We start from the raw sequence: 15892 nt of genomic DNA on the forward strand, positions 1-15892 counted from the left end.
AATTTCAATTAAATGTTTCCAGAAGAAAGTATACTTTTTATAAGTACATTTAAATTCACTGTAAGTGGATAACATATTTAAAGGGATAGTTCAACATTCTGGCAAATTGGCCCATTGCCATAATCCCTATAGTCATAGCAGTAGGTTCGTTACCTTTAATTGTCGGTGCAAGCTAGTTTTAGAACAGCGGAGCAGAGCCGTGAGCTGCTCAGAGCTACGCTACGGAGGCTCATGGGATTTCCTAGTTTCCTTCATCAAACTCATCAAATACACAATCCAACAACTCCACAACGCTCTGGTGGACAAGTTGTGAGCTGCACATTCACCACACTATGAGATAATAACACAACGTTACCAGACAGAGTTGTTTTAGAGGGAAATTCATGCAAAACCATTAATGCACATTTCCGTTGGGGGCAGTTTTTCATCAAGCAGTCTCTGTATTTCCCTCTAAAACAACTCTGTCTGGTAACGTTGTGTTATTATCTCATAGCGTGGTGAATGTGCAGGTCACAACTTGTCCACCAGAGCGTTGTGGAGTTGTTGGATTGTGTATTTGATGAGTTTGATGAGGGAAACCAAGAAATCCCATGAGCCTCCGTATCTTAAAAAGATCAATTTAAAGCAGAAGTAAGCGATCCGGTCGTTTTGGCTAATGCTGCGTTCCAGGCAGGCTTTTGAAACCGTAAATTACAGCTTCAAGTCACGACTTACGACTTTGTAGCGTTTCAGGCAACCCACTCGTGTTTTTCTGACCTGTTTTACCTGTGAAAGTCACTATAACGGCCACTCGTAACTTCCGACCCGTGAACTCGTACCAGATCGAACTGGTACGACTTCACAGGTCGGAAAAACACGAGTTACGGGTTGCCTTGAACGCACCATAACGTTTTGTCAGCCGATGGAGTTAGCAGCCCCCGCCCTCATCATGGATCTATTGGTCCTCGTCCCTACGTCACCACATTCAGGCGCATCCCTTGGCTGCACACACAGAGAGGACCGCCCCTTTATGCCGTTCTCTCTCCTCATTGGATAAAACTTGTAGGATACAAAGAAAGTTTCCTCCTCGGCTCAGAGCAGAGCAGAGTGACTGACAGACCCGTGTTTCGGTCCAAACACTCTATGTAAGTGATTGCCGTCGGAAGATATAACTATTTAAGACTTATATTAACACAACAATATCACTTCCTTCTGCTTTAAGAAAATATGTAAAAGTCGAGAAAATGGCCTCAAACCTCAGAGGGCATAATAAACACGTCTGTATTCAGTTTTAACCAGTGATTTGGTGTTTGCGCTTAGAGTAAAAAATCTTGTTTAGGGGGCCACCAAAATCCTCGGGCCGGCCCTGCCCCTTCTCCCCCTCTGTGTGTCCTGTCCTGCAGCAGCAGCAGCAGCAGCACCACTCGCAGTCGAGCAGCGGGACTCCACCAGGCTCTCCACTTCCCCAGCTGCTGACGTCAGCTGGCAGCCTGGGCTGTGCTCGCGCCGCTCCGCTCTCCGCGCGCACAGCGAAGGAAAATGCTGCTCTCCGTTCCGCCAAGGGCAGGACTCAACCCATACACCGGCTACAACAGCAGAAACAGCAAAAAGGTGAGAGCTAAAACACGCTTTCTGAGCTTCTTTTCTCTTCTCTTCTCTCTCTCTCTGTCTCTACCCCCTTTCCCTTCTTTACCTTCCTCCCTCTCTCCCTCTCCCTCTCTCTCTCTCTCTCCCTGCTTCATTTTCGCCTCGCTCGCCCCGCAGGGCAGCACTCACGCACGCACGCACGCCCCGTGTGTGTGTGTGTGTGTCTGTCTGAGCCCGTGACAGTGGGCTCTGGGCTGCAGTGTCCTTGAAAAGAGAAACGCACTGAATTCAACTCCGGAGAGAGAGTCAGGAGGATCCGGCTCTCGGAGCTCCGAGGTCCGCTTGGCTCGGTCGGAGGAGGGGGGGTGGGGGGGTTGGTTGGTTGGACAGGGTGGTGTGTGTGTGTGTGTGTGTGGGGGGGGGGGGGGGGGCCGATCCACGAAAACTGGCTCCAATTCGGACCTGTCATGTTGGACGTCTGCTGTTTTATTTAGTGGCATTTGTAGTGGCGTATATATGTGTGCGCGTGCGTGCGTAAATGTGCGCGTGAGTGTGTGTGTATATATGTGTGTGTGTGTGTGTGTGTGTAGGCTACTACAGTGAAGGATGTCGATACGGCTCTGCTCACTCATATGAAAAAGTCAATGGTGGAGAGAGAGAGAGCAACTTTTTTTTTTTTTTTTTTTTTCCTGGGGAAGTGCAGCACCGCGGTGGGACAGCGCGTCCGAGCCCGTGTGTGTGTGTGTGTGTGTGTGTGTGTGTGTGTGTGTGTGTGTGTGTGTGTGTGTGTGTGTGTGTGTGTGTGTGTGTGTGTGTGTGTGTGGAGGTGGGGGGCAGGGAGAGGTGGAGGCGGCCGAGCGAGGAGGAGGAGGAGGAGGAGGGGGAGGGGGGTGGTGGTGGTGGGGAAACACGGTTCAAAATGAGTCCTGCCCCCTCTGTTACATTACAGCTCCTCATTGTCTCCAACACAGTCACTTCGCAAAGTTGTGTTTTTTTTTCCTTTTAGTTGTAGCCTAGTTTTAGCTCTAGTTTCTTTTTCTTTTCTTTTTTGTTGTTAGTTTTTTTTTTTTCTCGCCTCGTCTCCCGGTTGAAAGCGGAATATATATGCCCCACCCCTCGAAAAATCCCACCACACCATGATGACTGGCTTTCCCAGAGTTATGAATCGCGCGGTTCGTCCTGGTTGTGTTCAACTGTTGTTGTCACTTATTCTCTCTCTAACCCAACAACATGTGAGGGATGCAGAGGACCGAGTTTCTACACTTAAACAGAAATATTAATAGGCTAATCCTATAAAATCAACTCAAAGCTACATTTCCAGTTTGAAAACTTTTTCCTTTTTTTCCCTTTACCTCCTAAAATCTCTGTCCCTAAGCAAAGTATATTCCTGCTTTGTTCAGGCTGAGGCTGCACATACAGTATGATCTGTATTGTGAGTTATAATTACTGGTTGTGTTGCTCCGTCATGTCACACACACACACACATATATAGGAGTATATATAGAGGAGCTGTGTGTCGGTGCTGACTTCCTGTCTGTGTGAATGGCATCCTGAAAATGTATATTGACGTCCTGTCTGTGTGAGATCTCGGGCACCGCCTGGCTGCTCATCCTCCCTCATCTGATGTCAACACCGGTGCCTCTCAGAGGGAAACTGACTGCATTGTTGTCTTTGAACTGTGTGTCTGACACACACAGACACACACACACAGATAACACAATGCACAGTTTACCTCGGTGAACTCAGGTGCACATTTCACCCGTCAACGCTGCTCTTTCACCTGAGCTGTTTCAACTTTACACCGGATTTTGTCAAGTAGGCAAAGATTTTCTTTCCACTAAACGATCAAAGAAATCATGTTTTTAAAACTCAGTATTCAATAATAATGATAAAAGTGACTTTTTAAAATGGAATCTCACTCCTTTTATTGCTAAACCTGATAATTATCCGACAATATGTTGAAAATATAAGTGTCATAGCTTGAATAGGTTCAAAAGAACATCTCATAGAGAAACCAGTAAAATCATACGTCATACAATTTAAATAAAGCAGATCAGTGACAGTGTTGTTAAAAAAAAAAAAAAAACGTTAAAAATTGCTCTTAAAGGCTCAAAGATTAGTCGATTAATTGATTAGTGTATATATATACATTAAATAACCAGGAACTCATTTGAAAGCAGATTAACAGCTTAAGTCATTTTTCAAACAAATATTTAACAAAATAAAAGATGCAGCGTCAAATGAAACTAAGATTTATCCTTCGGCTCTGAGAAGCTGTGATGAGCATTTAACAACAATTAAGATTAGCTGATTAATTAATAATAATAATAATGATGATGATGATGATGATGATGATGCTGATAAAGACTGTTATAGCCGTAGCCTTGATTATAATTATAAAACAGTCATTAGTCAGGGCGGTGCTCTGCCGTCACAGTCGCTCTTTTATTTTGTAGAGCTGCAGCAGTTCACACAGAGGTCAAGTTCCTGTGTTTCCTCCTCCCACCTCCACCTCCCTTTCTCCTCCTCCTCCTTTTCCTTCTTCTTCCTTTCCCATCTCCCGCTCTTATTCTTATTCTTCCATACTCGAGCAGCAAAAGTCGACAAAATAAACAAATATAAGTCCAGAAGGTGAGAAAAGCGAGGTGCGAGGTTTGGTTTTGTGTTGTTGCTGTAAAGCAGCTGCTCCTCCTCCTCCTCTTCCTCCTTCCTCCTCCTCCTCCTCCTCCTCTGACTCAGCACCTCATTTCCTCCCTCAAATAAATAGAATTAATGCTTCTTAAATCAAATTTGGTCGGTTTCCGCGTAAAGCTTCCTGGATGGAAAAATAACAGGAGGCGGCTTGTCGTTTTTGTCAACGTCTCGCTCAGGGCCTCGGCGAAAAAAAAAAAAGGGCTTGTTTTTGTTCTTGTCAATCAGATTCTTGTTCTCCACTCCTTTTTTTCTTTTTCTTTTAATAAACGGATGTGATTTAAAGCTTCTGCACGCCTCTAAACATAGTCTGTCTGTCTGTTTGTCTGTCATCTTAGAACATAAGAGGAGATTAAGAGACATTATTATTATTAATGAAGTGTCACACAGATGCAAAAAAAAGGAAAAAAAAAGAAAACAGAAGCAGTTTCAGTGTTCGTTTTCACTCTGGACTCAAGACGTCACCACCAGTGTTTCCTAATCCTCGGCCGCCGGCGTGAACTCCGTCGTCGACTTCCATATTTTTCACTGTTATGACATTTCTCCTTGACAACACTCAGAGCTCCAGTAGCTGTACATGACAGGAGTTGAATTTTTTATTTCATTTTTTGGGGGAATTTAAAAAAAAATTATTCTGAAGGACAAAACCAGACCCAAAACTAAAAAACATTAAAGATAATATCCTCCAGAGATGGATCACTACTACTCTAAGTTATTGATTACTGTGTTATTTGAGCCAAATCTCTGTCTTTAAAAAGTAATAAAAGTAAAAGTAATAAAATGATATGTGATTAGAAATGAATCAGTGATAGTGATTGATAGAAAGTGGATAAAATCTTGTTGTTTTACACTCAGTATTGGAAACATGTGTTTGATTTAAATATGACACCTATCAGCACTGAAAGAGGAGAACTGGCTCAGCGCTTTATTTTGCATTTTTCCTGATTATACTGAGTTATTTTCTCTCTCGTGCTCTTGTGCAAGACTCTCACTCACGTCACCGTCTAATCTCAGTAGTGATCAATTGTGTCAAATGTCAGATGTCAAGTGTCCATGAACGACAACAAAAACAAGGGGGAGTTTTCAGCTGTGTGATGCGTATTTGCTCTGCCCCTGCAGCTGTAGAGAAACTGTGTTCAGGGTGATTGATCTGCCTGTTACCCACAGTGTCACACACACAAAAACACTTTTCAAGTCTGTGCAAGTGCAAATTTTGTTGTCGTGATTCGTGACACTGAAGCACAACACAACAGCAACAGCTAGGAGCGAGAAAATCAAGCTATAGACGACCGACGTTACACTTTGTAAAAACTGCCAGCAGTGATATAATGAATTAAACCTCGGTTATAGCTAACACGGAAAAAACAACAGCTTGTCACGCAAAGCAAAAAAAAAAAAGAAATTAAGAAATTTAGCATTCGACCGAAGTGAAAACATGCCTTTACTGAATATTAAAGTGAACACTGTTGATTATTTTCATGTTTTGACTGGAGGTTTTACAGTCCAGATAATTTACTCAGTATGTTAGTCAACGCGTTAGTCCGACTAACACTGGACGAAATCGCCCCGATTTTCTTCTACATGTATAAATGCCTTAATCTGATTGGATCTAAACAACTCGGTGCATGCTTCACAACAGTAGAGACGGCACAAAGTGTAGCAGAGAAGCCAAACCCGAACCCGCCTGGCCTGACGCTTCAGCGCCGATTCAGTGCATTTCACAATAAACGACACAACCAGAGATAAGACAGATATGTTTTATTATGAATTGAAAAAAAAAAAACGAAGCCCGAGGCCCAACCAGAGTCGTTTATATACACCCGGGCCCAGACCAGCGCATTTATTTCTGAAATTTAGGAAGTATTCAGACCTGTGGCTCGTTTGCTTTGTCCTGATTCACAAGGTTAAAACCATACATACTACAAGCATGCATTTTTCTTTTGGGTCATTTGTGTTCACATGGTAACAGTCCCAAGTGTGAACAAACTGTTCTCTCATTGGTCAGAAATCTTACACTGCAAAAACTCAAAATCTTTCCAAGAATATTTGTCTCATTTCTAGTCAAAACTAATCTCTTTCCACTTAAAATAAGACTCATCACCTAAAAATTAACTTGTTTTTAGATCATTTTCACTTGTTTCAAACAAATTTTCACTTGAAATAAGTAGAAAAATCTGCCAGTGAAAGCAGGTTTTTTTGTGCTTGTAATAAGAAAGAAAGATTTGCTCCACTATCAGATTATTTTAAGTGAAAATATGCTTGAAAAAAGTAAAAAGTGTCTAAAAACAAACTAATTTTAATGTGATGGGTCTTATTTTAAGTATAATTAGATAGACAAATATTCTCAGTAAGATTTTGAGTTTTTGCAGTGTATGCAGAAGAAAAAGGAGGAGGAGGAGTTTATAAATTAGAATTACAGGGACGTCAACGGGCATGAAAATTAAAACACAACCAGCAGTTGAAGCCAGGACCCGATCCGATCCGGTCCAACTCATTTGTGTACATTTTCAGACCTGAACTTGGCCAAAAAAAAACAAAAAAACATTGAACATCAGCAGCGCGTTGCGTGTTGTGTCAGTTGTTGTGAGTTGATGGCGTTCTCTCTCAGTTCTCAGAGAGCGACGATTGCTGCGTTTACATACTAACTATGCCCAAACGAACCGATCTTTGAGGTTAAACGCTCCGTTGTTTCAGAAACAACTGCTCCAAACGAGTCGGGTCTGAATACAACCTACGATGCTGCACAGAACCCACTGAACTGAATCATTTGTATGTGAGGTGAAATATGAAGTCAGGGATGTTAAAGATGTTAAAAGTCACATCGTGAACTGGAGACGACTTGTGTGTGAACTCAAGCTGCACTGATACATCAGATATGTGTGTGTGTGTGAAATACCAGCGACATGTCTGACATGGTTCAGAGTGTGTGTTCAGAGATCGTGGACAAGATCTGGTCCGTTGCGTGTCCGACCAACTCCTTAATCAATCAGAAGTCGCTGCCATCGTTAAACAGTGTGACACAGATGTTTCTTGGTGATGCCCCAGTCAAAGTCGACCACAGATACCGATCGATTGATAAGTGAGATCGGCCAATACTGATCATTTCTACAGATGTCGGCCTGTGACACAGCACGTTTAACCACAGGTGACTGAGTTCACGACGATCGGTGACGAGAAACCTGAATATCAATCTACCCATCACCACACATTTAAATGATAATCAGCCAATAATGATCAACGCTTTCGCTTTGTGTTTTATTGCTTTAGTACCAACACTGTCTGGATCTTATGAAGCTGAAATAACAACATGTAAATCTGACTTTTAGTTCCCTTTTCTCTTTGCTATTATGCCACAGACTCTCACTGTGTATGAAAGGACACTGGACACGGATCAAACATGCTGATGTATAAGTGCACGTTTACAGCCGGAAACACACACATAAATAAATAATCGCCCCCCTTTCCTTCCCTTGTCAACTGCGTACCTTTAACGTGTGTGTGTGTGTGTGTGAAGCAGCTGTTCCACTGCAGTGACTCTAGCTGAACTCTCCTGTACAGTCACCTTTGTCCCGCTGGCCCTCAGCCAGGTATATGTTTATCTGTCTCTTTGTTTAATGTGTCAGATGTTTTGGATCAGTTCCCATGCAGCTCCCGGTTGCCAACCAACCTCGTGAACCGGCCAAGGTGAACAGGTAGACTGGGGGGGAGCGGTGGGGAGGTGGGGGGAGAACAGAGACTCACAGAGTCCTTGGAGAAAGCACGGCTGTCAGAAATCTGATGCCAACAAGTGCTGCATGCAGAGCAGAGCAGAGCAGAGCAGAGCAGAGAGAGAGAGAGATGCCCCGGCCGGCGCTCGGCTCGGCTGCGTTAGATCTGAGCTCAGTGTTTGTTAGTATCTGTTTCCAAGCTCCTGTCACCTGACCTCGGCCTCCAAAAACAACAAAACAAAAAGCCGGTGCGTGCATTGCATTGCATTGCATGTGTGTATGTGTGCATCAAGGTGTGAACGACTGCGTCAATAGACAGTTTAAAAAGAGAGTAAAAAAAAAAAAAGGTGGCTGTGGAAAGAGAGGAGGAAACAAAAGGCCGAGTGAGAGACAGAGAGAGGAACGAGTCTGGGCGTGAGCTCGGTGTCCCTGTCACCTGGTTGGAATGCAGAGCTGCACAGTCAAATGGACGTGTGATAAGATCAGGAGCAGAGACAGAGGATTTCCTGCTCGTCGCTTTACTAGACACACAGACAGTCGGTCCTCCCCTCACACTCACAGACTCACACACTCACAGGACAGGAGCTTTATGTGTTTTAAAAAGTCAGCATCATGTTGGTTTGATCCATACGAGGTGAAAACTAAAGGAGGTGAGACACTAAAGGTGAATAGGGTTTAAAATGAACAGATATCACCTTGAAACCTCCCAGGTTTATTACTTATATTGAGACAATTATTTTTTGTAAAACAAGTTTTTGTCAAATTTAATGTTTAAAGGGATAGTTCACCCAAAATTGAATTTCATTATCTACTCACCCTCATGTGGACTAAGGGCTGGGAGAAGTTTCAGAGTCCTCCGTGGCTTCTCTGAGTTACAGGGGGTCTCGGCGTAGCAGTGCATGTCCATATGACGGTTGCAAATGGACACCAACTGTCTTCGTAACAAAAAGACACACCAAAAAACATCCAAATACCTCCATGCTGCTCGTATGTAATGTCCGTCTTGTATTGAAGCCCCGCGATGCGAAATTGTCCCGAAAAAAATTAAATAAGTCTATATTTCAAATCGAACTGGGAAGAGGACGGACCCTGGTTTGTCCAAATTTGACCAACCCGGGAAGAGGAGCTTCCGCTATTTAAATTTCAATTTGGGGTGAACTATCCCTTTAAATATGCAAATGAGGCATTATCTATAATTCAATATGCTCTAATTTGCAATAAATTTCCAGAATAGAAGTCTGAGCATTGGGTAAAGTTGCTTTCAAAGTTGTTTTATTTCATTTTTGTTGACACATTAGAGTCAAAAGTTTTTCTTTTTATCACTTTTTAATGAGAAAATACTGTTACCAGCCCCTTACAAAAATAATAACACATTTTTGTCATGTTTTAGGAATAAAATTATATATCAACAACAAACCCCTTTGTAAAAACCTTCAGAATTTATAGAAAGGAGTAAAACTGGAAGGTTTTGGTGGATGTACAGTGAGTGGAGATTTCTGGCTCAGAGGATAAGAAACAAACTCATTTTGAGAAAACAGCGATTAAAGATTGCTATTGTAAAATTGTTATTGCTAATCGTACTTTTTACAATTTGTTGCACAAAGGAAACTGACCATTTTTGGAGCCGATAACAATGTGTAGGAGGAGAGAGAGAAAGCTTCACGATTCCATGACGACTGACAGGAAAAAGACGCGTGGTAGGCCACGTTATGTAAATATGAGTCCCGATTGTTAAAATGAAACTCTGAGAAGTAACGCTAAATCTTTTAGCAACGGAGACACAAGTTTGCAGGTTATTTGTAGCACTGCTCATTTCATTTTATATCATTTGTGTTTCCCACTCTCTGCAAATAATAGAAAATTAAACGACAGACGGCGCCTTTTTTAGCTCGAACTTGTGGCAGATCGAGGTCCAAATGTAGCCGCACCCACACCAGCCAGCGCAACTGGCAAAGAAGAACTGAGTCCCGGTGTGTAGCGTTAGTCAGAGCTAACGGAGCTAACTGCTAACTGTATTGAATCGGTGCCTCGACTCCAGTACTGGTACCAGAATCTGAACAACTCTATAGAATTTTAACTTTTGTTGAATTTAGGAGAAATCTATAGACGAAAGAAGACAAAGTGAAGTAAAAAATAAACACCTTAAAAGGGAGCTATGCAGGATTTGTCCCTTAATTAAGCAGCAGGAGTCCTAGTGCTGGTTAAATCAATGCCTTGTAACTAGTTCCAGGGAGAATGGAGGCTCTCTGCCTTCCACCTAGCAGCTCTCGTCTCTGCGGCACCGCCACACAAGTGTAACGCGCCCTGTAACCCCGTAACCCCCCTCACAGATAAGACTACACAGATATACACATGGTAACATGGTAGATGATAAATAACCTTATCCACCGCTCCATGGATTGATTTCTCACCGGCTTCGTTGTTGGAAACAAATGAATGCACATGGAGGAGAGGAGGGTTAGAGACACAGAGGAGGAGACACCAGAATTACATAGTTACCCTTTAAAGGGACAACAAGGAGTTTCTATTCGGTTATAAAAAAGTCTCACATTAATGTGGATGAATCTACGCTACCCACACTTGTTAATGGGCCCATTTTCGATAAATATATCGTTTTGTCTCTATCGTTATTTTGTTATTTTAATTAATGGTGGAAATGCTGGGCGAGCCGACCAGCGTTTCCTTACTTTCGGTTTCGCGGACGCGCATGAGAATAACGCCGCCATATTGCCGTTTATGGTCGGGACTACGACGGTAACTGAACCTCTTTGAACCTCTGACTTTAATTCTTGATGAATGAAAACATGAGTCTGTCTTGCGCCGGTCGAAGAATTCTACGGTGCACGGAGGCTCATAAATGTAGTGTGAAAACGCTTCGCTTTTCTAAAAGTCCTCATTGTCCCTTTAATTAATGTGTATTTTCTACCATTTCTTTCCACTTGTCTGAAAAAAAACATGGTATGAAAGCGAAAAAGTCAATCAGTGCATGAAAAAACAATGTAACCAAAGGTTCAGTGTTTTCTGTCTTTGTCCATATGACTTTTATCGATACAGCAAACAAAGCTCAAATATGTGTAGATGATAAATAACCTTATCCACCGCTCCATGGATTGATTTCTCACCGGCTTCGTTGGAAACAAATTAATGCACATGGAGGAGAGGAGGGTTAGAGACACAGAGGAGAAGAGACCAGACTTACATAGTTTCTCTTTAATTAATGTGTATTTTCTACCATTTATTTCCACTTGTCTGAAAAAAAACATGGTATGAAAGCAAAAGAGTCCAAAAATCTCCAAACTGATCAATCAGTGCATGAAAAAACAATGTTACCATGTCTTTAAATGTCCATATGACTTTCATCAATACAGCAAACAAGAGTAATTCTCAAATATGTGTAGATGATTCAGAAGTGAATGTTTGAAGTTTTAGAAAAAAAACAAAAAACAATCTTTTTCCCCATGACTCATTTTCCCAGTCGGTCCCTAAAGCGGCGGGCGGTGCTGGTACAAAGCGGCAGCTCAGCAGCAGTGTAACTCAATACAAGCTGGAAGCTGCGTCCACATTCAGCGGGGCTATAAATCTGTGCATTAGCATGTAAGTCGGTCAGCTGGTCACACACACACACACACTCACAGCTTCTCTTCCCTGCCCTGAGGAGAAGGCAGCAGCAGCAGCAGCAGCAGCAGCAGCAGCAGCAGCAGCAGCTCATGGACATGGGGAGGGTTGGGCAGACCCCCCAAGAGCCAGGAAATCCGTGGAATTCAGTGGGTCAAACTGGGGTCAACTGGAGAAGCCCCACGGGGACAGACGGAGATAAAAACAGAGGTGGAGTGAGTCTAAAAGAGGGTTTGTGATCTAAACAAACAGACCTCTGCAAAGAAACAGAAGCAGGAAGTGGTGGTCACGTGACTTTTATTTTAATATCAGTCACATATAATAAAGATGCTCTGTTCATTTTGTTTTTTTGATGTATTTATAGTTTGAAAGTCACGCAGCAGCAGCAGACAGACACTTCCTGTCAGCCTTTTTAGAGTTTACATCAGGACAGAGTTATCTATCATCTTATTTATAGAAAAGCTCTTGATTTTTTATCTTTAGTTTTAGTCCCCAAAAATACCCAGTGATATCTTTGAGCCTTTTGTGTTTGATCCACAGTAACCTCTGCAAATGGCCTTTTATTTTTAACGCATGAAAACCAGTCGGTTCTTTGAACATCGGGCGCATTTGCATCTGGTTTGTTGTCCCTTTATTCCCTCTTCGCTGTTTCCTGAGGCCAGACGGTTTCAAATAGTTGGAGGTTTGCGTCAGCGCTGCATGGGAAACAACAAACCGTATTAATCGGGTATTGATCGACTTTTATAGAAGACAGAGCGACTGAAAACTGTGTGACCAGCCTGTGGTGTGTGAACCATGGGGCTGCAGAGCGTCAGATGGCTTTTAACCTGGTGAGGGGAGAGAAGGAGAAACTTTGATTAAATTATCAGTGAATCAAGAAAAAATGTTTAAAATTCCTATGAAACAGTTTCAAAAGTGAGTATTAAATGTTGAGCTCTTTGTCGTATCATTGATAAACTGTAGTTGGACAAAGAAATGAGAGAAACTGATTGCTGCAGATGGAAGAAGACATGATTGATCTGCATTTTTGCTTTTTTTTAAAGCTTCAATCCATCAACCGACCAAAAAAAATAAAGAATTAAAGAACATGACCTCAGCAGAAAACACAGAAATCTGTATAACAGTGTCTAACCTGCAGGACTGTGGGCGTCACCTCATGGTTTCTGTTCTGTAACTTGTAACTTGTTCAGTTTTATTGCTTTATTTCATCTGCAGCTTTAAAAACCCAGGAGCAGGACCCCTCCACTTTAACAGGAAACTTAACAAACGTGTTATTTTGCTCGTGATACTTAAGAAAGAAAAAAAAAAAAAAGAAGTAAGGATCGTGAAAATTAAACGTTGTGGCGCTGTGGATGTCAAGTTCGAAAATACTTGTTTTTGTAACCCAGACGGTGTAATGAGGGCAATTTAACTTTTTACGTGCTGAGCGTTTTTTTCTCAGTTAAAAGTTTGTTCTTCACCAAAACAAAACAAAACAAAACAAAAAAACTGAATTTTAATGTTCCTGTTGGAGGTGACAGACTCAGATCTCAGACTTTATCTTTCATTTTTAAAGAATAAAGAAGTTCAGACTTAATTTCATTTTAAAGGTCGATGTTTTTTTGTTTTTTTTTTACAAGCAAGTGTGCTGTGGTTGTATAAAATAGTGTGTGTGTGTGTGTGTGTGTGTGTGTGTGTGTAAAAGCACGAATGCATGCATGTGGTTGCGGGTCCCTGATTTAAAGGGTGTTTTGTTGCGATGATGTGCTGCTCCAGTCTGGGGCTCGGACCGGCGGGGACACTTGGCGCTCTGCTGAGTGAGGAGGAGGAGTGTGTGAATGAGATTATAGGTCTCTGCTGCTGCTGCTGCTGCTGCTGCTGTCCCGTTCTTTCATTCACAAATTAGCCGCCTCCGAAAAAAGAAAAAAAAGAAAAGAAAGAATGAAAGAAAAGGAACGTATTCATTACAAATCGCTCTGTGACAAGACGGATAAACTCCTGCAGGAGCGCTCGTGCAGAAGGAGGAGAGTGTTTGTAGACTGACTCAGCAGCAATAAATTAATATGTGTATTGTTTATGCATTATTCACATTAACAGTGCACATAACTGGCATTGCCATCCAGTAAGTTTTAGTAGTATAGCTACCTCTGCACTTCTGTATTCATATTGCACATTCTGTATGTAAATATTTATACATATATATATATATTATTCCATACCTTGTACAATACTTATGCATATTTTCTATATCATACTGCTTATGCACTTCTGGTTAAATGCAGTCTGCGTTTCATTGCCTTGTACCTGTGACCTGTGCAATGACAATGAAGTTTAATTAAATCTGATCTTATAATTGGATGGTTCACCTGCTCTGCAGCAAATACACCATGATGATGCTGCTGTGTTGATATAAGGATCTAGTTTATTGAGCTGTGGCTTTGAGTTTAGTGCAAAAAGTTTGCATTTCTATTGGTCTGATTATAAGCAGGAACAATGCACGGTGCACCAATGTTGTGTTGCGCTGTAGCTGCCTAACGAGTCACCACGTGCTGTATCATACAACATACAGCCTCACAGCTCATACTTCACTACATGTCTGTTTGATTTCAGGAATTTAAACAGAAGAAATTGCAAAATCTTGAATAAGAGCTCTTAAAACCTTAAAACAGGTTTTGCATCAGTGTTTAATTTAAAGGGACAACGAGGAGTTTCTCCGTCGGCAGAACGAAAAATTCCGCCAAAATAAAAAAGTCTCACGTTAATGTGGATGAATCTACGTTACCACTTGTTAATGGTCCCATTTCCGATAAATCTATGGTTTTGTCTCTATCGTTATTTTGTTATTATTAGTGGTGGTGGAAATGCTGGGCGAGCCGACCAGCGTTTCCTTATTTTCGGTTTCGTGGTGAGTCACGAGAATAACGCCGCCGAATCGCCGTTTATGGTGGGAACTACGACGGTATGTGATCGTCTTCCAACCTCTGACTTTAATTCTTGATGAATGAAAACATGAGTCTGTCTTGCGCCGGTCAAAGAATTTCACGGTGCGGAGGCTCATAAATGTAGTGTGAAAACACTTCACTTTTCCAAAACTCCTCGTTTTGTCCCTTTAAAGATGAAGAGTCTTAACTTTAAGTCTAGTCCTGCACTGTCCTGTATGTCCATCCTCATGTGACTTGTGTAAATACTCCTGGAGTGAGATGCAGATTAAAGGACTCTGTTTTACTTTGAGCAGGTCGAGTCGGGTCCACTTCTCAGCAAACATCAGCAAACACATGCAAATGTTCCAGGTTTACTCTGCAGCTGAAGATGGAGGGGCGTTATCCTTAAAGCTGTACAGAAAAGAAAATAGAATTTGAGCTCACTCTGGATCATAAAATTAATGTAATAACTCATATTTCAGACGTTGTAGGCCAAACTTTGTGCAAAATTCTATTTTTGAGTAAATCCGGGATGAAAGTGTGTATTTTTTTTTCGCATTGGATAATGCAGGCGCACGGATTATACGTCAGCCTGTACACGATTCACCAGCCACTGATATTGGATCCGTCATCCGTCATTCAAACGTCTGAGACACACACACACACACACACACACGGAGCTCGGTCTCGCCCCAAGCTTTGAATATCCCGCCCACTCGATAACGACCAATCAAATTCGTTTTCCTTACTCGGCTAAACTCGTGTTGCAGCTCGTGACAACTTGGCGCGATAAAACAGGACAAACGGCCATTTCTGTACACCTTTAAAGCAGAAGTAAGCGATCCGGTGGTTTTGTCTAACTTCCTGTCAGCCGATGGAGTTAGCAGTCCCCGCCCTCGTCCCTACGTCACCACATTCACGCGCATCCCTTGGCTGCACACACAGAGAGGACCGCCCCTTTATGCCGTTCTCTCTCCTCATTGGATAAAGGTTGTAGGATACAAGGAAAGTTTTCTCCTCGGCTCAGAGCAGAGCAGAGTGACTGACAGACCCGTGTTTCAGACCAAACACTCTATAGAAGTGATTGCTGTCGGAAGATATAACTATTTAAGACTTATATTAACACAAACATTCACCTTACTTCTGCTTTAAAGCAGAGAGTCTACTACTACTGCTGCTGCTGCCGCTGTTGTTGTTGTGGGTGTTGATGTTGGAGCGGCTGCCATGTTGCCGTGTTGCCAAGCTGCAGAGGTCAGAGGGGCCGTCTGAGAACCAGGGGCCCCCGTGTGCCTTATGGATGGCGTCTAATTAGCGGGATTGGCTGCTGCTGCTGCTGCTGCTGCTGGTGGTCGTGGTGCGGCGGCGGCCGTGTGTGTGTGTGTGTGTCCTCCCGCTGGGCTTCTCCTAAACTCC

General features: G+C 42.5%; 1 protein-coding gene across 2 annotated transcripts in view; it reads left to right on the forward strand.

Moving 5' to 3' along the window:
- The first annotated feature begins 1343 nt into the window (after positions 1-1343).
- The window catches only part of LOC310986098 (RNA-binding motif, single-stranded-interacting protein 2-like), a 40547-nt gene continuing 25998 nt past the window's right edge, over positions 1344-15892 (forward strand). For both annotated transcript variants that reach the window (XM_083971859.1, XM_083971860.1), the window contains exon 1: positions 1344-1590. In XM_083971859.1, the coding sequence (XP_083827985.1) occupies positions 1519-1590 (72 nt within the window). In that variant the 5' untranslated portion in view covers positions 1344-1518. The remainder of the gene's footprint in view (positions 1591-15892) is intronic.

This window comes from Trachurus trachurus (genome assembly GCF_905171665.1).
Source record: "Trachurus trachurus genome assembly, chromosome: 5".
NCBI classification, from domain to species: Eukaryota; Metazoa; Chordata; class Actinopteri; order Carangiformes; family Carangidae; genus Trachurus; species Trachurus trachurus.